Source organism: Misgurnus anguillicaudatus, chromosome 14, assembly GCF_027580225.2.
Source record: "Misgurnus anguillicaudatus chromosome 14, ASM2758022v2, whole genome shotgun sequence".
Classification (NCBI taxonomy): domain Eukaryota; kingdom Metazoa; phylum Chordata; class Actinopteri; order Cypriniformes; family Cobitidae; genus Misgurnus; species Misgurnus anguillicaudatus.
The window spans coordinates 33,797,916-33,821,627 of NC_073350.2; the positions used below are offsets into that span (position 1 = coordinate 33,797,916).

General features: G+C 37.2%; 2 protein-coding genes across 7 annotated transcripts in view; one reads left to right on the forward strand and one right to left on the reverse strand.

The window, feature by feature from the left end:
* Positions 1–89: 89 nt before the first annotated feature.
* The window catches only part of LOC129427308 (uncharacterized), a 158,969-nt gene continuing 135,346 nt past the window's right edge, over positions 90–23,712 (forward strand). For 2 of the 5 annotated variants that reach the window (XR_012373305.1, XR_008638588.2), the window contains exons 1-3: positions 90–543; positions 8,524–8,605; positions 13,830–13,905. The gene's annotated coding sequence lies outside the window, so the exon portion shown is untranslated. The remainder of the gene's footprint in view (positions 544–8,523; positions 8,606–13,829; positions 13,906–23,712) is intronic. The other 3 variants (XM_073876377.1, XR_008638587.2, XM_073876379.1) reach the window with 3 other exon arrangements.
* cdk18 (cyclin dependent kinase 18) overlaps positions 5,731–23,712 on the reverse strand; it is a 79,575-nt gene continuing 61,593 nt past the window's right edge. For both annotated transcript variants that reach the window (XM_055183690.2, XM_055183689.2), the window contains 6 exons: positions 21,635–21,732; positions 19,947–20,052; positions 19,777–19,819; positions 11,809–11,899; positions 11,594–11,671; positions 5,731–8,554 (listed from right to left, as the gene is read on the reverse strand). In XM_055183690.2, the coding sequence (XP_055039665.2) occupies positions 8,520–8,554; positions 11,594–11,671; positions 11,809–11,899; positions 19,777–19,819; positions 19,947–20,052; positions 21,635–21,732 (451 nt within the window). In that variant the 3' untranslated portion in view covers positions 5,731–8,519. The remainder of the gene's footprint in view (positions 8,555–11,593; positions 11,672–11,808; positions 11,900–19,776; positions 19,820–19,946; positions 20,053–21,634; positions 21,733–23,712) is intronic.

A 23,712-nucleotide genomic window follows, 5' to 3' on the forward strand; every position in this document is an offset into this window, starting at 1 on the left:
GGAAATTGTTTACGAGATGTTGTAAAAAAAATAAGAAGAAAATATAACACAATGTAAAAGCTGGACTGATGTAAAAACATGAATGATATTATATCCACCTGTCCAGGTTATTTCGCATATGGATTTAGCCCCAGCCCCGCCTGAATGTGTCCTAACTTAAAACAATATACATTTGTAATATAATATAATATAATATAACATAATATAACATAACATAACATAACATAACATAACATAACATAACATAACATAACATAACATAACATAACATAACATAACATAACATAACATAACATAACATAACATAATATAATATAATATAATATATAAACAAAACATTATGTTGTTTTGTTATGTTAAGTTTATCTATAAAAAATAATAAATAAATTAATAAAGAAGAGAGATTTTTTAACGAAAACATTAACGCCATAACGTCGCTGTGACGTAGCTCATGGGCTCCGCCCCTCCGGCCGGTGACCTGCTGATGATGATGGCTTGTATGAAACCTGAGGTGTGCTAAAGTCAAGAATATGGATTACATTTGTAAGTGAAGCATTTTCTATATATTTAGGTCGTGGCTCAACGAAGTCTCGATTTCCCCACGACATTGTGGTAAATTTACTGCGACAATATCCAAAGCAGAATCATTCCTTAGTTGATGGTATCGTGAAATACAGGTTCCCTGGTGGCATACATCATCAACAATTGTATGCCACTATATCTAATTTAACTAAAAACGTGACGTAAACTGTGTTGATAGGCAATGAATCACATACTAAATGTGACCAGTAGGGGAAACTACCGGGTTAGATGACGATGGTGCATGTGGAGAGATGGAAGAGAAAAATAAGAGTTAATGGAGAATGTTATGCTGCTGGTTAATGGTTTGTAACTGTTACATTAAAGTTTGAGCACAAGCTCATTGAGGATTAAAAAAAGAGAACAAGTCTCATTTTTAAGAGAAATAACACATGGTACCAGGAGTAAAAAAAAAAAACGACTTTGTCAAGCCTGAGTTCAGCTTGTAAAGATGGATGTTTTGAAGCCTCCGGAGGGACTGAAATTAGTAGGTAACGTAGATAGCAACTGGCGATCTTTTAAACAACACTTTGAGTTGTATATGTCGGCCGTAGGACTGGACAATAAACCCGATGCCAGGAAAATTGCGTTGCTGCTTACAGTTGCGGGTCCCCAAGCCATTGAAGTATTCAACACGTTCGAGTACGGCGAAAATGAAGACAAAGAGAAGTACGATACCATCCTGGGAAAATTCAGTGCATATTGCTCCCCACAGAAGAACATCGTGTATGAGAGGTATGTGTTCCGGTCACGGATGCAACAGCCCGACGAAACATTTGATTGTTATGTGACTGATTTGAAGCTTAAAGCGCAGTCATGTCATTTTGGAGATCTCAAAGATTCCATGATTTGCAATCAAATTGACTATGGAATTCAGGATAAGAGAATGAGGGAGAGGCTTTTAAGAGATGCTAAATTAACCCTGGAAGAAGCAGAGAGACTGTGTCATGTGAGTGAATTAGCACAACAGCATGCGAAGACGTTTAATGAAGCAAATGCCACTGCTGTACATGACAGTGCAAAGGTTGCAGTAGTCAAAAATAAAATAAAAAAGCCTGCACCACAAAAGAATAACAGAGAAGATGCAGCAACATACTCCTGCAACCGTTGTGGTAACAGACATGAGCCCCGGCAGTGCCCTGCCTATGGCAAAAGATGCTCAAAGTGCAATGGAAAAAATCATTTTGCAAGAAAGTGCTTAACAAAGGACAAATCAAAGTCAGTGAGAATAGTTGAAGAAACTGATCTAAGTGAGACTTTCTTTGTTGGCATGGTGTCCTGTAACGATATCAAAGAAGATACCACAGAAGAAAATGTTAGCCACTTAGAAAATGATGAAACATGGATTGTGTCATTGCCAATTAATGGCACGTTAGTAGCACTAAGAATTGACACAGGCGCACAAGCAAACTTGATCAGCATGACAGAAATAAAGGCCATGAAAGAAAAGCCTAAAATAATCAAGAAAACAATGCAACTGAAAGACTATAACGGAAAAGACATAGAAAGCAAAGGTCAGTGTAGACTGAAAGTGACAATAAAGGACAAAAGCCACAATGTACTGTTCTCTGTTGTACCTGAGGGCCGGGAATCACTGCTCGGTGGTGTTTCCTCAAAGAAATTGAACCTGGTGAGGAGAGTTTACCACATTAACTGCTCAGAAGCAGTAAGTGTTCAAACAGGCTCAGTTGAATCCATTGTGACTCGTTATCAAGATGCTTTTAAAGGACTGGGATGCCTTCCATGCACATACAAAATCAAACTCAAGGAGGATGCAACCCCTGTAATCCATGCACCAAGGAGAGTTCCAGCTCCACTTCGGGAGCGCCTCAAAAAGGAACTGGAAAGGATGTGTCAGTTAAAAGTCATCGCCAAAGTGGAAGAACCGACTGAGTGGGTAAACTCCATGGTGTGTGTCGACAAAAAGAACGCAAGCAAAGAACTGAGGATATGCATGGACCCAGGGGATTTAAATCAAAACATTAAACGTGAGCACTACCAGATACCAAAAAGGGAAGAAATCGCAAGTGAGATGGCAGGAGCCAAGTACTTCTCAAAGTTAGATGCGGCACAGGGATTCTGGCAAATCAAATTGGACGAGGAAAGCTCAAGATACTGCACATTTAATACGCCTTTTGGGAGGTATAGATTTCTGAGAATGCCATTTGGAATAATCTCAGCATCTGAAATCTATCATCGAGCAATGGACAACATGCTGGAGGGCCTAGAAGGGGTCCGTTGCTATGTAGATGATGTGGTGATCTGGGGCTCCAATCTAATAGAGCACAATGAAAGACTGACAAAAGTGCTTCAAAGGGTGCGTGAAAATGGGCTAACATTAAATCGTGAAAAGTGCCAATTCGGTGTGCAAGAAATAACATTTCTTGGAGACAAACTTTCTTTTCAAGGTGTAAAGCCAGATCAAGAGAAAATAAAAGCCATTTTAGGCATGCCGCGCCCCACAGACAGAAAAGGTGTGCTCAGAATAATGGGAATGATCAATTTTATTGGAAAGTTCATACCCAACCTATCAGTGAAAACATCAGCACTGAGAGAACTTCTCCATGACTCCAAAGAGTTCAAGTGGACATCGAGAAATGAGCGAGAATGGAATGCTCTAAAGGTCACACTGACAAATGCACCTGTGCTTGCGTATTATGATCCCAACAAAAGACTGAAGATTTCCACAGATGCATCGAAGGACGGACTTGGAGCTGTCTTGTTGCAGGCAGAAGGGGACAGCTGGAAGCCAGTTGCTTACGCTTCTAGGTCCATGACTGAGACTGAGACAAGATATGCTCAAATAGAGAAGGAATGTCTTGGATTAGCTTATGGACTACAGAAATTTCATTGTTATGTCTATGGGCTTCCTACATTCACAGTTGAGACAGATCATCGTCCTCTTGTGTCAATTATCAAGAAAAGCCTTAATGAGATGTCACCAAGGATTCAGCGGCTCATCATGAAACTGCAAAGGTATGATTTTGATCTTAAGTACACACCAGGCAAACATTTAGTGCTGGCAGATGCGCTATCCCCAGCGCCAGAGAGGAGTTCTGCATGCTCCACTGAAAAAGAAATTGAGAATTATGTCAACATGGTTGTTGGGTATCTCATGTCAAAGCAAATGAAATTTGTGAAGAAACAGTCAAGGACAAGGAGCTACAAACAGTGATGGAAAACATTCATGGTGGCTGGCCCAAGGGGTCCTGTCCAAAATATTATCACATGAGATCAGAGCTTAGTGTGGCAAATGGACTGCTACTGAGAGGCTGTAGAATTGTCATTCCAAACAGCCTGAGGCCAGAGATACTTCGTAGGTTACACGAAGGACACCTGGGCATTGAAAAATGTAAAAGAAGAGCCAGGACCGCTGTGTACTGGCCCGGAATCAACAAGGATATTGAAAACATGCTAGGACAATGTGAGACGTGTAACAAGTACCAGAGCAAACAGGCAAGGGAGCGTATGCTGGTCCAAGATCTCCCCACTGCCCCTTGGGAGAAAGTTGGTACAGATTTGTTCCACTGTGATGGCAAAGACTATCTGATAGTGATAGATTACTACTCAAATTTTCCCGAAATAGCTCTTCTCACAAGTGCAACCTCCACCAGTGTCATTACACATGTCAAGTCTATTTTTGCCCGACATGGTATACCAAAGACTGTAGTGAGTGACAATGGTCCCTGTTATAGCAGCAAGGAATGGCAGCAGTTTGCGAGACAATATGGATTTACCCATATCACTTCAAGTCCACAGCATGCACAGGCAAATGGCAAAGCTGAAAAGGGAGTGCATATCATCAAACAGCTCCTTAAAAAGTCCACAGACAGCAAGTCGGATCCTTATTTAGCTCTACTAAGCTACAGAACAGCCCCGCTTGAATGTGGTTTATCCCCAGCGGAACTGTTGATGAATCGCAAGTTACGCACAACCCTACCTTGCTACACAGACATCAAAGGAAATGCAGAGATACAGACAAAACTGGAGAATTTGAAATGGAAACAAAAACAGTATTATGACAAGGCAACCAAAACCCTCAGACCACTTGCCAAAGATGATGTTGTGCGTATTCAAGACCAGGATGCGTGGCACCGAAAAGCTACTGTTCTTCAGGAGATTGGACCGAGATCATATGAAGTAAGGACTGAGGAGGGTCATGTGCTCAGAAGGAACCGTCGTCACCTTCTCAGAACCAAAGAGACTTTCAAGGAAACAGAATGTGAAGATGAAGATGGAATTGCTCCTGTGTCACATGCAGAAACAGTGCCAGACCTGAAATCGAATGAATGTGTACATGTGGACACAAGTGATGGTCAGTTAGGGTCACAGGTCTTGAGAAGATCTGAGCGTCAAGTCAAAAGACCAGTCAGACTCGATTTGTAAATTAATGGACTGAATACATAATGTTCTAATTGTGTGTTTAAAAAATATAATACTTTGAAACTGGTTGTTCACAATCCCAGTGTAATATAAATATACATATTGAGGCATGTTCAGTTCAGCTTTAAAGAAAGGGGGATGTGTTGATAGGCAATGAATCACATACTAAATGTGACCAGTAGGGGGAACTACCGGGTTAGATGACGATGGTGCATGTGGAGAGATGGAAGAGAAAAATAAGAGTTAATGGAGAATGTTATGCTGCTGGTTAATGGTTTGTAACTGTTACATTAAAGTTTGAGCACAAGCTCATTGAGGATTAAAAAAAGAGAACAAGTCTCATTTTTAAGAGAAATAACACAGTAAACAAGCAGTTTTAACGAGTTTTTAACACGTTAAACGTCGCGTGGGCAATGATGGAAGCATCGTAGAGTTGTTGCTCAAACGAACCGATTTGTTCCATTGATTCAAAAGGAGACAGGTGCACAGGTGTGTTATCCAGCACCTCGATCCTCTTATTCAATGCATTACAACGAAAATACACTAGAAGGTGAAAAAATAGGCATGTTTCTGTGGTGACTTACTTTTTATTCTATTTCGGATTAGTTCAGAAATTGTTGCTCGAACGAACCGATTCGCTCAAATGATTCAGAAGGAGACAGGTCCACAGGTGTGTTTTCTAACACCTCGATCCTCTTATTCAATGCATTACAACGTAAATACACTAGAAGGAGAAAAAAAACAGGCAGGTTTCTGTGGTGACTTACTTTTTATTCTATTTCGGATTAGTTCAGTATCTGTTATAAACGTGATAACAATGCTTGCACACAACCAGACTCGTTTGTTTGACTGTGAAATCAGATTAACAAAAGAGGCAACAGTTTACTGTTTACTTTGAAGTTTAAGTTTACTTTGTTCAATGTTCAACAAACAGCTCCATGCAAGTGAATTGTTCCCAAAGAAATTTAACTCTTTTCAACTTGTGGAATTTCATCATTAGTTTATTATTTTAATTACATTTGGCATTTTTGCAGTCACGATACATTCAGCATCAGAATATTGTAATAGAATAGACAAATCACACAAAATATTTAATATCACATTTCATACAAAAATCTAAATCTTTTATAAAACATTTAGACGTCATCTAAGATCTTTTAATACCATGGTCTCTTTTAATGGCAAGAATAAAGAAAACACTTGTCAAAATACATATATTTATATATTAATTATTTTCAATAGAGTATTTAAAATATTTGTATTTACCACAAAACACATAAATTAGTGCCACTGCTGCTGTGAACTAAATCTCTGTAAGTCATAATATATTATAGGACTCTGATTTCTCTTTGTCTGTCATTCACAACATTTCAGTTCCTTTTTGGCCTTTAAATCTAAATCTACAGGAGCATGTACTCAGCGTCAGTAACAATAAAGAGTCAAAGTGCTTTCATATTGAACTACAGGAAACAGTAGGCGAGGTTGAATAAATTCAAGAGGACACTTGCATGCCATGTGCAAATACGGAGTAGCAATTGACTTAAATTGTAAAAGAAAACCTTCAGATTATGTGCAATTACTCGTAAGGAACAAGATCCTTTGGAAAATTGAAGTAGATGGTTTTCTAAAGGAGTAATATTGGACCCATCATCTCTAATGGTTATCAAAAGGCACCTTGACTTTGATGATTTCATACAATAGCAACTATAACATTAAAGGTGCTGTAAGTGATTTCTTTTTTTGGAACCATGTCCTTTCTAGCCAATTAGAAACATTGATCATCTCATGTTACATACGTCTTTGGAGTTCTGGAAAGAGGACTTAGTTTAGTGTCTGCTAAATTAGATTAAAATAAAGTGAATTAGACACTAAGGCTGGGTTTTGCAGACATGTTGAAATATTTCAGTGCCATTGTTTTGTGCTCCTGTATAGCTCAGTAGTGGAGCATTGTGTTAACAGTGCAAAAGGTTGTGGGTTTGAACCCAAGGAACACAAACGATATGATGATAAAAATGTATATTTTGTAATGCTGCATTGACACCAGCTGCGGTAGAGGCGGCAAGCGCGGGTGATTTACATGTTAAGTCAATGCAAAGACGCGATTAGGCATCCTGCGGTGTGGTGCGAATTGAGTGTTGCCGTGGGAAACGCGCAAGTTGAAAAATCTTAACTTCGGCGGATTTCTGCGCCGCGTTAACCAATCAGGACCTTGCTGTAGTAGTGACGTGATTACAGGAAGCGAGCGGAGTCTCAGCAGAGTCGCAGAAGCCCCTCCCATGATGCGGATTTCCGCGTGAATGTCTCGAATGACTAGAATGAAGCGAGTAAACTCAAATGTTCAAGCGTCCAACTATGCGCGAATAGCGCGTTTTTGCCGCCTCTACAGCGGCTGGTGTAAACGCAACATAAGGATAAAATGTGCACACGTTTTTGTCTCGAGATGCACACTAGGGTTGCAAAGGGGCGGAAAATATCTGGTAAATTTCTGGAAACTTTCCATGGGAACTTAATCTGTGGAATTTTGGAAATATTCCAAATTTGAAACTTAACGGGAATTATTTGGGAAAATGTGTATGAAATGTATCATATACGAACATAAATAAACATTTTGTTTCGTCATAAGCAGACATGAATGCAAAGGTAATGCAAATTTTAAAGAATTCTTATATTATTCTTGTTAATTCCCATATATTCCCATGGAAAGTTTCCAGCCTTGAAAATTCCAGGAATTTTGCAACCCTACACACCAGTAATGTTTTATCCAAGTCACATTTATAAAAGCTATCTTAAGTTAAATTTACTTCTTAAATATCTTAACTTAACTAAGGCTAATTCTGGCTTAATCTAAACCTTGTCTGCAAAACCAGGCCTAAATCTGGTGTTGGCGAATCACTTACAACATCTTCAATATCCAAAGTTCAATGGTATATGAATTCAAGTACTTCTCAAGAAGGGTTACCTACTAAATGGCTTAAATATTTATGATGAAATTTTCATTTATTATAGTGGTAAATAAATATTTGTTAAATGAGCTACCATGACTCAAACACATATGGCAAAACAAGTCAACACAAAAAGTTTCACTTAAGCAATGGAAAAAGTCGGACACAAAGCTACAATGTTTCAATGCACACACGCTTCAGACTAATACATCTTTTATATATATGAGCACCTGAAGTACTACTGTAGATCCAAATGAAGTAGAGTCTGAGTTCAACTTGGATCTCTTTGTTGGACCAATCGCAGTCAGCATCCAGGCCCATTTACAGTCGTTCCACGGCCTGAGATTCAAGAACGTATTAGGTCTTAAAGAGACCGCAGTGAAGCTTCAGCAGTGTTGGGAGAAACAGTTAACTTGGTTACTTGGTCATTTTGATCAGATGAGATGATTCCTGTTTCAAATCAAAATATGAGACTGCAGCACACACTATTTTGGAGTGTGTATGAACCTGTGCATGCATGTATTTATATTTAGGATGGAAAAAATAAATAGTTCATGTGGGGGTGTGTGCGGCAGATTTTGTTCTGGTGATGTGATCTCTTCACACTTTTTCCCCTCAGAATATACTTTGTCTGCGGTTCTTGCCTCGACCTGAAGAATTGAAAAAATTGGCCATTGTTAGAAACATCTACAATTTAACAGGTGAGTATGTCACACTATTTATAGTTTAGCACACTATGATTTATAGTAAGGTTGCAACAACTAATCAATAAAAATGGCATTTGTTGTCAACAAATTTCATCATCAAGTAGTTGGTCTGTGATGTCACATGCTTCGCTTCATACAGCCTGAGCTGTGTGCTTATAATTAGTCAGTCATGTTTTCTTCATACAACGCGAGCTGTACACTCAAAGTCAGACGCTGTTTCTTCATACAGCTCAAAAAGTTTAAAGAAACAGCGCCTGACTTTATACAACGCAAACTGTATGTTTAAACCAGCTTGATTAAAAGCAAGGCAGCGTTGCAAGGTCTTATTTAATGGATCTGGCAACCCTGACAGGACAATGACGGAAACAAAAGTGCAAAAGGATGCTGGTTAATAAAGGTTTCATTTCCTTTAATACAAGTGAGTTTGTATCTCCAAAATTGTTGTTGGGTTTTCATAAAAATAGTATGAACCACAAACTAAGTATCTGTTTTAAAGTAAGGAGGAAATCCAGGTTTTTAATATTGTAACAACGCATGTATATCACTTTTAATATCATTATGGCCTGTTTATTTTGTAAATATAATGTTTATTCTTATCAAGGTCTAAAGTTAGATTAAAATGAGTTTATTAATCTGTGGCAAAAATTCTCAATTATTTTTGTTTATTTATATTTTTACATTTAAAGATATTTTACTATTTAAAAAATGCACAAACTTTCTTTTTAAGGCTTAAAATATCAAAATCAAACTATATAGTATTGTGTGGCTTTTGCACTTTTAAAAGTACACTTCTACACTTCTACACGTAAAAAAGTATCAGGTACTAGGTACTGCACCTAATGGAAAAGCTCCCAAAAGTAAGCTGATCCAACCCAAACTACACCAAACCAAACCGTGGGGTACTATGCAATAAAAAAGCTCCATAATTCAGTGTCTTATTTAGCTATAAGTGTAAAATGTAATTCAGTAAAGATTGATGTTTTTATCCGATTTGTCGATTAATCGAAAAATAATCGCCCGATTAATCGTTTATGAAAATAATCGTTAGTTGTTTATTTTAGAGCCCGACCGATATGCGTTTTTTTCGGGCCGATGCCGATATAGATATTAGGGAGTAAAAAAAGACCGATAACGATATATCGGCCGATATTCTTTATGTGTACATTATAGTTCAGTATATACTACAGTATATTATACTAAAGTACTGTACATAGAATACACTATATACTTTAACATAATATACTATGAATAAATACAATGCAATGCAATGATCACTCACAAATGTGGTGATCACTCACAAATGTGGTGATCCAACACTTATATTGATGTGACAAAGATATGTACTATAGGCAAGTTAACAATAAACTTTATTATCCAAAATTAGTTGGATATCAGTGCACTAAACAGTAAACTTGACTTATTATAAATAACTTTAAAACACAAAGAGAACAAAATACATAAAACTTGCATCATTTGCAGTTTTGACGAGAATAACGTTATAAAGAGAAACTTATGAAGTCATTGATTAATATTAGCTTTACAGTAAGTTGTGTACTTCACAAATTAGTTAGCCACTCACAGTTACGAAGACAATGCTTGACGGAGCACATACTAATGTACGCTATGTTTAATGTTGTGCACAACGTTTTTATAACACAAACCCAGGGTTCCGTGCAAACTTTAGACTTTTATAAAAAATAAAGCGTCTTCGCTCCGCCTCTTTCATTTTGCAAGGGTGTAGAGTTGCGCGAGCTTATTGAATCAATTGCTCTGAAATGAGCATGTTACCTAACAACACAAGCAGCAGTAATCTCATATAGTGTTATATAAGTGCACGGCTGCGCGTAGTTTAAACGTGTCATTTGTCCGTCTCGCGTCATTTCTCCCGCTTGCGTTTTAACTCGCAAGTCGACAAAGAGACGGATTAAAAACACCAAATGTAAGCGGGAATGCGTCTCTCTTGTCCATTTATAATCCAATCGACCAAAGCGCGTCTTAATACCAGGTGTAAAAATGTTGTGAAGAAGACACTGCGTGACTGCAGCCACCTGAACTGAGAGACTGACTGACTGAAGTGAAGGGGGTGGGGGATTGGCTGGTGTCACTACAGTGAGTGATCTGGGTCGCCATTAGCAACCAGTATGGCGCACTCTGCTGGACAAACAAGTACTTACATCTTTCAAATGCATTTAATGTGTTCTGTAACAAACGTTCATATCGGCGCATATCTGCGGCTTATACGCCGGTACAGATATATCTGCGACATGCTCATATCGGCCGATAAAATCGGCAAAACGATAAATCGGTCGGGCTCTAGTTTATTTATTTTTTGACATTTTAAAGATATTTTACTATTTAAAAAATGCACAAACTTTCTTTTTAAGGCTTAAAATATCAAAATCAAACTATGTAGTAGTGTGTGGCTTTTGCACTTTTAAAAGTACACTTCTACACGTGAACACATAAAAAAGTATCAGGTACTACGTACTGCACCCAATGGAAAAGCTCCCAAAAGTAAGCTGACCCGACTAAACTAAACGAAACTGTGGGAAACTATGCAATAGAAAAGCTCCATAATTCAGTGTCTTATTTAGCTATAAGTGTAAAATGTAATTGAGTAAATATTTATGTTTTTATCCGATTAGTCGATTAATCGAAAAAAACACCCGATTAATTGCATTAATTAGTTGCAGCCCTAATTTATAGTTTACGACATTATTGCATTCAGCTTGCATCAAGCCCTGTCAAGATATTTTTTTTGGAACAAACAGATAACTTCATAAACTATATGGCAAGATTAATTTTATATAGGTTTACCGATCATTTTCAATATATCTTCTGCAGAATTGAGTGCAAACTCTACGTGGACCTTTGGCTTAGCTATACCTGCTTATGTGCATGTGTTGTGAAACGACATTTAATTTTTGCATGAATAAACATAATTAAATTGCATTCTGAGAATAAAGGGACAGATCGGAATACCTGGAGGCTGGAACACTGAGCTCCGGTGTCCCGGATCCTTCTGTAATTGGAGCTCTCTGAGGGAAAACACTGATGAGGCTGGAGGGTTAAACAAAGAGCAGGAAGATAAAAATCAATCAGGTGCCTTAAACAATGACTTAATTATTTGTCTTTAAGGTAGAAGACAGACTCATACACAGCTGATATAATCTCTGTACACATAGAGATGTACTCACTGTCTGGAATGGTGTGGATGTTCTCTCCTAGACTCAAAAAGTAAGGATGTCTTAAAGATGCCTCGGCAGAAATCCTAAGTTTGGTGTCATACTGAATAAAGTCAAAGGAAAAGAAGGATATTTTTAATACAAAACACTGTGTGTAACATTTTTGCAATGTCCATGCTTCTGATCTAAATATGTATTGGGGAAAAAAATATCAACAGTTAAAGTAACTTATAAATGGTTAAAAGACTAAATGTCTTTATTTACATCAAAAATGCTACATTTATTTTAAAATTTGGGTGATGTTTTTTTTTACCAGTTAAAAAATCTAAATAACTAATTATTATAATATTGTCTCTTAATAAGGTTACAAGAATAGAAATGTATCTAGAAATTATTGATGAGGGTTGTTTAGATGTCATTAGTCAATCCTTTCAGTTAGTAAAAACATTAACCCTGCATCCCAATCTGCACACTATCCACCCTAAACAGTAAACATTATTTTTGTTCCAAACCATAGTATGCTAAAATGAGTATCCATAAAGTTCCCGGATAGTCTACGGTTTTAGGCAAAAATTCAAAGTGTAGATCGATGGACACTCAAACACCAAATACGAGAGGGCGGAGTTTAGTTGCGCAACAATGAATTAACAAATTAAATAAATTATGTGTCACTGAGTCAACATATTAAACTACAGAGTAAACATTACATGACAAATAATGATGAAGAAATGCTTAATGGCAAAGAGTTGTGATGTTGATGTTTTTAAGGATCACGTCGTCCGACAATAGTCATCACTTCCATTCTGTTAGTATGACCCAATGTGTCCATACTGTGTTGTTCTGCACTCAAAGTAGTAGGTACCTTTTTAACACACAAGCTGCGTCCCAATTCGTCTACTTATTATACTATGCCCTAATAGTATGTCATTTTTTGGAAGATACTATTAGGGCATAGTACAAGTAGGCGAATTGGTACACAACTTAAGTGTTCCATTTGGGACAATACCACTTTTCTAAAAAGCATACACTAGATGGGTTAGGCTACATAGTGCATAGTTTAAGTGCATAGTGTGTATAGTATGTCATTTGGGACACATCTATTGCACCCCCAGCAGTGTGCGCATGCGTAACACTGAAGTGCGCACTGAAGCGCAAGTACCTCCGTGTTTCCCGTCGTGCGCGCTCTTTACTAATGACTTGATTTCCGTGTAAACTTTTGACTTGTTGATCCGTGAACTATGAAATGGTTTTAAATAATGAAGCACCCGTCACTGCTGTCATCTCTCACAAAGGTTTGAAATCGTCTCCAGCGAGGTTTGGCGGCGTTTCAAGCGAGCAGGGCGAATTGCGCGCGTGTGACAGCGCGATCAGTCAGCGGGGTTTGATGAGAAACAGGTGCGCGGTTTGGACTCATTAAGGGCGCTGTCACGATTAACGAATCGCGCGCTCCGCACCGCGCCGCGGTCTTTTATCATACTGACAGGTCAGTGCGCACTCACGCTGGGTGCGCGCCATCAGAACGCGCAGAGAGAGAGAGAGAGAGAGAGAGAGAGAGAGAGAGAGAGACGCGCTCACGTTTCTATTTGAGGTCTAGTCCACATGAAACCTTATGTCTTTGATTTTAGTTTTTTTAAACCAAATTATATTTAACAGAAACCTTTGTGCGTTTTTACGCATGACCTGAACTCATTTGAATTATCATTGTCTGTGTAGTGACAATTCAATACCATGGTAATTATGTTAAGTACCATATGTGATGCCATCACTGTTCCATTTTCCTGCCATTTAGTATTCTTATAGGATAATTTTCATTCATCAAATGAAGGCAGTATTTTTTTATATTTATTAATTAATTTAATAAATATTAATTTTAAACATTTACATTTTTATAAAGTATTTTACTATTTACCTCAAAAGACTCTATATTGATTTCTTTATGATATCATATAATTACTTTTATCCCAAACCCTAAATGTTAAACATTTTCAGAAGTAAATAAGATTTGGTCTCACTGAATTATTTTCTTTTTTTAGGGTATCCCCAACGGCTCATGTTTTTTATTTGTGGACATCTTTCAAAGATTTTCTCCCCAGAAGTATAGCTTGAGAGGTCAGACACACACACACATGTATTATGTATTGCATGCATTACCACATGCAACATACTTCACTTAAGGCACGTTCACACTAAGAATAATAACTTTAAGGATTATTATAATGATGATGGCTGTTAATGTTTTATCTTTGGGCTGAAAAAGGCGCTGAAAATGATCACAATCTTATATTGTTCCTCTGTATTTTTTTAAAGTTGTGGTGTCGCTTTTCTCCTAAATGTATAAAACTTTATCATATTGTTATCGTCCTTGGTGTGAGGGCCTTTATGGTCACACAGCAGCCATCAAAGAATCTTTAGCCCGAGGTGTCTCTTTTAGTCCAGTCGTTCACCCAGCATGATCTAAACAATATATTTCTGAAAGGTCCTTATTCGTCTCTCTATCTGAGTGAGGTGTAGAGGTGTCAGCCTGTGTTTGTTTACCTGTGTTGTGATAACGCTATAATGTTCTGCTCCTGACACCACTGCCTGTATCAAACTAATTGGACCTGGAGGAGAGCAGGCAGAGAGGGAAGTCGACACTATAATTAGCTTCTGCGCTCACTCCGGCTCACCAGCGAATCTCTTAACAAGAGCTTTTTTCCCGCTGGGGATTTTTCGGAGCCAAGACAGTATCTGTTTCACAGTATTAAACCTCACAGGCATCTGGTCACAGTGTGTGTGTGCTTATTAGATCTCTGACGAATGAAAGTGTGTGTTCGTGCTAGAGATTGACCAGTGTGGGTTTTAAATATCTAATACAAATTATTTTATAAATATCTGATAACGATAAGATTTTTTTTCTGTTTGGCTGTTTTGTAAAACATTAATTGTGTCATGTTGAACACATCGTGGTGTACTGCCGTTGCCGGATGCCATTTATATTAAGTTAAAAATAATCACAAATTAGTTGTTGAGCAAGGCTTTTTATTTGGTAATTAAAGCTTTTAGTGCAGACATCTAAACACAACAGGTGTTGCCCTGATGCATAATGATATGATTTTTAATTTGAGCTGTAGTGTACAATTTTGCAGATAATGTCATTTGATAAGTACGTAAAATAACCTGCATTGTATTAAACAGAGATGGCGATAGAGAGTCATATGACGTTACTAAAAGAAACGTATTTTGTAAATTTGGTGTTATGCAATGCGTCTACACTGTTTACGGTAAATACACATAATTTTTTACATAACGTACATTATTGTTGCTCCTCTGTGCCTCGCCTTTTCTTAATTTAATTTCGTAAATTTTTACAAAGCTCATCGTTCTGAAATGTGTGCTGTGCTCTGATTGGTTCATTGTGATTGGCTGAAAACCAAGTAGTTTTAGGAACTTATAGAAAGAATATATCTTTTGGTTTGAGACTTTAATCTTTGCCACTTTATGAATCTTCAATATGCATTGCTTTTAACACTCCAAAGACAAAGAAAACATTAAATCGCATTATACGATCCATTTAACGGTACATTCACATGGGACGAAAGCGTTAACGCTTGACAGAAGACTTGCCTGAAGTGTGGCCAACAGCCAATCACAATGGCCCCTACACATGCTCCGGTGTTGCATAAACGTAATTGGCTGGCTTGCACTAGGTTATTTGCATAAGACGATCTGATTGGGTGACGCATGCGTTGATGCTTGAAAAGTTGAGAAATGTTCCACTTCTGCAGTGATGTGACGTTGACGCATCCACAATTCAGTTCGGCAATGCATAACGTCACCCATTAAAAGTAAATGAGAAGTGTTAACGCTTTCGCCCCATGTGAATGTGACTTTTTATATTTTAACGCTATCAGAGATCAAATTTTCTATTAAAAATTCCAGTTTTTAAACTGTGATAGGGACAATTGTCTTCTAGGTATGACCAAAAATCAGTCATTTTATTTTGGTTTTCAGTTTATATTGTTTTTGGAATATAAACATTTGCAGAAATTTGCCACTCGCTATAGCTTTTAACTAAATACTTACCACAGTTTTAAAATATGGGTAAGTTAGCGTTAAAGTAAAAATGCCTAGAAGATAACAACAGATTAAATCTTGATAGACAGAATGTTGTTTTGAAGCTATAGTATGCATTGTATTTTGTATTTATGCATAGAGTACATTAAAAATAGCAATACAGTATGTAAAATGAAAAATATTAATATATATGCACAAACCTACAGTGAAGATAAAATACCTGTATATGAGAGACGGATCTCTAGATATGGAGATTATAAATATGACAGGTGCTATGAGGCGATGACCATGCTTTCTGTTTTAAGGTCTTGATGCCCTTTACTTTCTATTAGACCTTAACCGTTGTGTCTCTTGCTCATCTTTCTGATCAAAGATGTTTGTACTATGAGCAAACATCACGTCAAACCACATCGCTCCAGCCTGGCACGTGTCACTAAAGCCCTTTTCACACAGACATTCCGGAAAATAATTGTTCATTCACACTGACAATGATTTGCCGGCATCTGCAAGGTCCCGGAAAGACATGTGACATGTTTAAAGTCCTGCACTTTCTTCTATGCAGCGTCTGAAGTTTGCAGTTTATTATTTCTCTCTCCAGAAACCACTCGTGTGCATTTTTGTTTATGATAAGACTATAAAGGAGTGCGTGACGCGCCGTGCCGTTCTATGCTGGTGAATGATCTCAGTTTCAGAGTGGATATTTGACGAGCTCCCTGATCTCTGCTTTAATACAGTTTTCAGACATTTCTTATCGTGATTGTTAATATGCATTTAAAACCTCCATTTTTAAGGAGCTAAACGATATATCTGGTTGGGATGACGCGCTGGCATTTTTGTTTATTATAAGCTGAAATGAGCACGTGACGACGAGGCACGATACTATTTATGCTGCTGAATGATCTCCGCATCAGCGCGGTAAGTGATGAGTTAACTAACTTGATATTTACGTTAGTCCAGTTTGCTGACATTTCTCGTCGTGAATGTTGATCTGCACGTAAATCCCCCATTTTAAAAAGGTGAACCAACTTCTTTTTGCCATGACACGCGCGTCCTCACTACGGCACGCCCAGCATTGTTTATGCGACTCATTTATCATTTCCTGATAACTGCTTCAATCTAGTTTGCGACATTTCTCGTTGTGAATGTTGATATGCATTTAAATCTCCTGTTTTAAAGAGCTGAACCATAACTTTTGTTGTGATGACGCGCGCATCCTCTTTCCGGCAATGATCCCAGAAGATTTACAGGACGTGTTTGCGTTCACACAGAAGCTTGTCTGGCAAATTTACGGGTGTGAATGTGCGAGAATTAGCATTTTGTGCGAGAATTGCTTTCTTTTTTGGCACAGAGAGAACGAGAGCTGTGGTGGATTCACTGTCGCTTATTATGAAATGACTCGTTCATTTGTTAAGAGTGGATTATTTTACGTTTGTCAATCTAACATGCAGGAGTGCAGAGTTAGCCACGCCCATTTATTTACATTGCACAGAATGCACGGAATGGAATAGACAAATCTGTTACGTCTGACATTTTATTTCACGGTAACAGAACATACCGCGTAGGGGTGGGTGATAAACCGGTAGACATGATTAACCGGTAAAAATTTGTCAACCAGTAGAGATTTTGAACTATCGTCTCTATCAGGGTTACGCGCCCACGTCATGTGCGCGTGGTCACGAGAACGTAACATTTGTACACGTATTTAAGCACCGCAGTTTTAAAACAAGTTATTTTAAGCCATTGAAACAAACAACAGATCTATATGCGTGCGCTCTTTCTCTGTGTGAGGAGCACGCAAGACGCGCAACTGCTGCTCTTTCTATCTGTCAGGAGCGCGCAAGTCGCGCACCCGCTGCTCATTAAGCTCTTCTGCATTTTTTCCGCTTTATTAGCCTTACATACACATATGCGTCATTCCCGTCTTTGCAAGTATCCTCATAAACACGACCATTTGGGGCTTGGACAGCTAAAAGAGAAAACGCACGTGTAGCATTGGGTCCAGACTTTGCTCTTAAAGGGGAAGTTACCTAATTTGGCTCCTGTTTGTCACTCATGTTTATGAAACAGAATTAAGAGAAAATCTCTCACTGCTTTTGACTAAATCACTTTTCTACCTTACATACATACATATATAATTATTTATTATCATTCCTTTATCATTGACTGTTTATCTTCAGAGAGCTTGAGTTTAGTTCGTTTTTATCTTCTTTTTATGCTTGTATAAGGTTTTTGTGAGAATTATGAACATTTCTATGGCATTAACAGAAAAACCTTATTAAAACATAAAAAAACTCTACCGTGATACATGTCGTTATCATGATATAAAATGAATCCTATCGCGATAGAAGATTTTGGTCATATCGCCCACCCCTAATACCCCCCAACCCTATTGTCTTCCTGTTATTGTGCCATATACGTCATCCTTTGATCCTCTTACAGTTTCTTAGTTCAAGGAATATTCCATTTTCTTAAAAGAAAAATCCAGATAATTTACTCACCACCATGTCATCCAAAATGTTGATGTCTTTCTTTGTTCAGTCGAGAAGAAATTATGTTTTTTGAAGAAAACATTGCAGGATTTTTCTAATTTTAATGGACTTTCATAGACACCAACGATTAACACTTAACTCAACACTTAACAGTTTTTTCAAAGGACTATAAACAATCCTAAACGAGGCATAAGGGTCTTATCCAGAAAAACGATTGTCATTTTTGACAAGAAAAATAAAAAAATGATCTTTTAAACCACAACGTTTCGTCTTGGTCCGGTCCAGCGCGACCTAACGTAAATGCGTAGTGACGTAGGGAGGTCACGTGTTACATATATAAAACGCACATTTGCGGACCATTTTAAGCAATAAACTGCCACAAAGACATTAATTAGTATCAGTTGACATACAACAACGTAGGAACGGTCCTCTTTCAACACACTTGTAAACACTGGGGCGGAGTTTCGCGTTCGTCCTCTGTGACCTCTTGACGTGATGACGTATTATGTGAGGTCACGCTAGCGCATCACGACCGGATTTAGACGAGAAGTTGTGCTTTAAAAGTGTATATTTGTTATTTTTCTTGTCAAGAGTGACAATCGTTTTGCTGGATGGGACCCTTATGCCTCGTTTGGGATTGTTTGTGGTCCTTTGAAGCTCCGTTGAAAAAAAAACTGTTAAGTGTTGAGTTAAAGGAACAGTATTTAGGATTGTGGCCAAAACAATCACAAAACTTGTGGCTAAAACTGGTACTGCAATTGCACAACTGGTGGCCAATACACAAAATGACAACATAAACATCAGTTGAGGGCTGCAACTCCACTTTTTAAATGACAATATCCTGGCCAAACCACTGTTGTCAGTGATATAAGTATTTGAAATGAAAATGATTTCTTAATGTCTAGTGAAACATCAGGGCCATTTTATGATTAATTGTTATACATTTCTTACAAACTGTTCCTTTACGTATTAATTGTTGGTGTCTATTAAAGTCCATTAAAATGAGAAAAATCTTGCAATGTTTTCCTCAAAAGACATAATTTCCCCTCGACTGAACAAAGAAAGACATCAACATTTTGGATGACATGGTGGTGAGTAAATTATCTGGATTTTTTCTTTCAAGAAAATGGAATATTCCTTTGTTGTTGTGTTTTTTTGATGCATTCTCAGACTGCAGGGGTTTTGTTTTTGCCCTCTGTTTCAAACAATCCCTTTGATTGCGTAACATTTTGTTTTTTGTTGTATCGGCTCTGCTTTAACTCTACAAAGAGGTTGGCTTTTAAAAGCATGAGTACACCGTCCTTACTGTCTATGCAGGCCAATTAAAAAAAATGTATAGTGGCTATAGGTTACTGTAAACTCTTGTCTAATAGTCTTTGCAAGCTGCCCACAAGTTTCTAGGCCACAACTACATATTATTTCAGATGTTTGTACTTACTAGCAGAAGAGCTGTTAGAAGATCTATACCTTCAGTGTCAAGTCTGAAACAAGAAAGTATTACATATGCATCTCAACCATGTTTAGTATACAATTGTTCTGTAAAAGTAGAGGTGTGGTTGTTTGCGTGTTTCACAGTCCCATTGTGTGCTGGTCAGTGTTTTGTGGTACCTGGGCACATGATTTATGAGCGCTTGTGCTCTGTACTGAGGAAACAGGTACGATTTGAATTCTTCATTGCTTGAAATTCCCGGCCAGGTCTCCTCAGTTGGAGTGCCTAAACATCAAAGATTGTGTGTCTTTAAAAAGCACTGTTAAAGTGAAGTTCACTTTAAAATCTTACATCTGTCATCATCTACTAACCCTCATGCTATTCCTAACCTGTATGTATCCTTTGTTTTTCTTTTAGTTTTTCATGTTGTTTCTAATGATTGTTCTTTTGTCAAACACAAAAGACGCTGGGCAGAATGCTTTTGTTGTTTTTTATACAGTGAAGGTGAATGGGGACTAAATGACAAAAAACAGGCGACTGTATCTTAAAATGGTTTGTGAAAGCTTGTCAAGCAAGGTCTGAAGTCTACGATGTCCTTTTGATACTTTGTCAGTTTTAGACCTTGGCATCTCCTTTTACTGCACGAGCACTTACTTTCTTTTATCCGGCATGAAAGAAACAGTATACCTTTGCCTTTTTTACATTTGGGAGACTTTTATATCCAAAAAATAAATTATTGTGCATTCAATCTATGCATTTTTTATTGATATGGGAAGCGAACCCACATCATTTGTGTTGCAAATGCAATACGTTTGCATTGACATGAGCATGAGTAAATGGGTGATTCTCACGAAACCATTGAAACACCACGGCACTAATGATTTTAGCTTTAAAATGTGTAATATAGTAACATTAAAAAGCATCAGAATTAACACAATACTGTGTTCTACCTTGCACAATGTGTGATTTCAACATAAGAATTTATAATTGTAAATTTTATCTCATTTTCTGCTGAAATTCTCATTACCACAATGTGTCCGGCTGTGTTTGAACATGCGTTATGTTGTAATTTAATCAAATCAACACAAAAATATTAAGAAAAAAAATAAATGGATGTTTTGCTAGACTACTTTAGATGACAGAAAAAATATTTACTGAATATTCATGTATAATAATAATGAAGAAAAATTAGGAAAATTATGTGTCCATGCCTGATGTATGTTCTCATCCTCCGCAACACTTTTTGAGAACAGTTTAAGCACACATACAGAATTTTAATAAAGTTTGATTTTGAGTGACATGGACCAGTTACTTCAAGATGGCTACCAGGTAAGATCAATTTTTTACAGTTAATTTGAAATATTGTCTTGTCAGAATGCTTACACGACATTTTGATTATCATTACCGCAACAGATGCTTATTAAATGTTCATTTAATTAATAGAAGCATAATACTTGGATTTTAAATGCATATGCAGAATCTCCAAATTATGTTCTTTCAGGTTTGTCATGTCATTTTGAAAATATGTCAGTGTTGATGTTTTCTGACTCTTGCGGTAATGAGATTTTTTAGGACTAATTTTTTAAATTATGTTACAAAAAGTGTTAAATGATAAGTCAAAGTTTTTAAATTAATGTTCCCATTTACTCCAGACTTTGTTTTTCAATGTCTGGTGGGAAAAAAAGTAAATTTAAGCAATTTTTACATTTTCATGCTTGACATTTTTAAAACCAAGTTTTCGTGAGAATCACACAAATGATGACAGAACTTATTTTTGGTGAACCATTCCCTTATTTCTTAGTATTAGCCAAAAATATAAGCTGAAAACATATTTAAGTCATTTAAATACTCAACGATTTTCTCGTACCCATGAGTCGAAATATCAGGTGTAGTTCCTCCTTAATCGTTGATCCAGGAAACATGGGACGTCCTGTGGCCATTTCATAGAGGATACATCCTACACCCCTGATTCATAAAGACACATCTATCATTTAATAACCAAGCAACTACATTCTGCATAAGTCATAAAATGTCTTTTATTATTCTGTCGAATGAATGAAGCGGACATCATTTGAATAGATATCAGAACAGGGCTGTCATAGATGTTTTGGATAAGATGTGTTCGAGAACATTTCCCTATCACATCTTGACGTGGCTCGACTGAATGGGAATGCGGAGACGTCTGTGAGGTGGAGATATGGAAAGACACATATGACTGCTGTCACACGCCATTGATTAGCTCACCGGACTAATCCCGCGGATTAAACACAACAGGATTTTTATTGAACAGGACGGCTTAACTTTAAAAAGCGTTTATGTGTGAGTCCGTGTCAGCTATCCAGAGTTGCCTGAGGAGCGTGTGTCAGGACCTGTGCGGCGTTAAAAGGTTATGTCAGAAAAGACAGAATTCAATTTTCAAACTGAACGTTTCTTCCAGAGGACCGGACGGCTGTCAAGAGCCCTTTAAATGATCAAAAAAAGCAGTTTGATGTATTATTTCGTAAAGTTTATAAATGGGCCTTTTTACAAAGCAAATGGTTAGATGAAACCATGCAGTTCGTTTCTTTGCCCCGAGACAGTAAAACCATATATGATTTGACAAGATTGAAAGGTGTGTAAGGGTCAATATCGTAACTTTTATTATTTTAATTGACAAAATGTCCAATAGCCTCAGATAAAGTAAATGCTATGTAGGTAGATTACAATCTTGTCATGAGGACTCTCGAATTTGCAATAATATTTTCTATATATTTAATAACCTTCATGTTTTCTGGTTTCTTTTTTATGTAAATCTGCTTTGAGACGATGCAACATTGTGCAACAATTAAATTAAATGAAGTTGGTTGCTATTAAACTTTTCATAAAAATATCTGATGATATCTGTTGAGCAATATTACACTGGTGGTGTGATTCTTGAGTTTTGCTTTATCATGAGAAAGTCTTTGTTAAAGTGTAGCAGTGTTCCACTGTGTCGCTATGCGGTTGCCAAGGTGTTCTAGGTGTTTTTACTTTGTTGCTATGTGGTTAGTCGTTAGTTTTGTAAAAAGTGAAACATAGTATCTAGTGTGGAGTGGTCCCTAATTATAGCTTGGTTCTCTTCTTTATTGTGCTTTTTTAATGAAAGTTGTCACTTGCTTTAAAAATTGAAGTATGGTTATGCTGAAGATTTAAAGTAATGACATCTGCGGCACAAATATGTGGATGTTCTGCACAGAAGGTGCATATTTTGGATTAAGAGTTTGTTTAAATCCCTAATCTGAAATATAAGCAATTAAATGCTTTAATAATATTTTCAAGGCTTGTATCCAAGTCCATAGTGATTTGTTTAGTTTAGTTCCAACACAATCTCATGGCAATTCGTAAAGCCGCCTTTCCACTGCACATGACATTCGGACACGATTGTCGAAGTTCGCCCCCTAGTGTTTTATTGTAACATGGAAGAGAAGCTCATTCAAGCGCAAGATGCTTCATTCTAATATTTACCATAGTGGAATAAATAAATGAATGCAAATGAATGAAACTATAAACAGCTATGCATATATGACAAAGACTGCCAATATTTTTTAAAAGAACATATGGAGACAAGATTAAATTAATAACGTTTACTTTATAAATAAAAAATGTATTACTTATCAGTAATTATTTTTTAAGGATTGAAATGTTACTGATAACGTTAAACAAAAAGGATTAAATAATTTTCACTTCGTACAGTGTTTTGATTGTAATGCACTGAAATATGTCACTTCCGGTCAGCGTATCGCATCCAATATTGTCGCACAAGTAAAACATTTTTTAATGGATCCGAAAATTATGAATCCGCAGACGGTCGGCATATCACGCAGCCCCTTTGCGACTCTTCATAGGGAATGAAGGACTTCTGGTTTATCGGCTGTCATGTGAAGTGGAAAGGCAGCTTAAGTATTTTACATGGTGTCTAATTTGTAT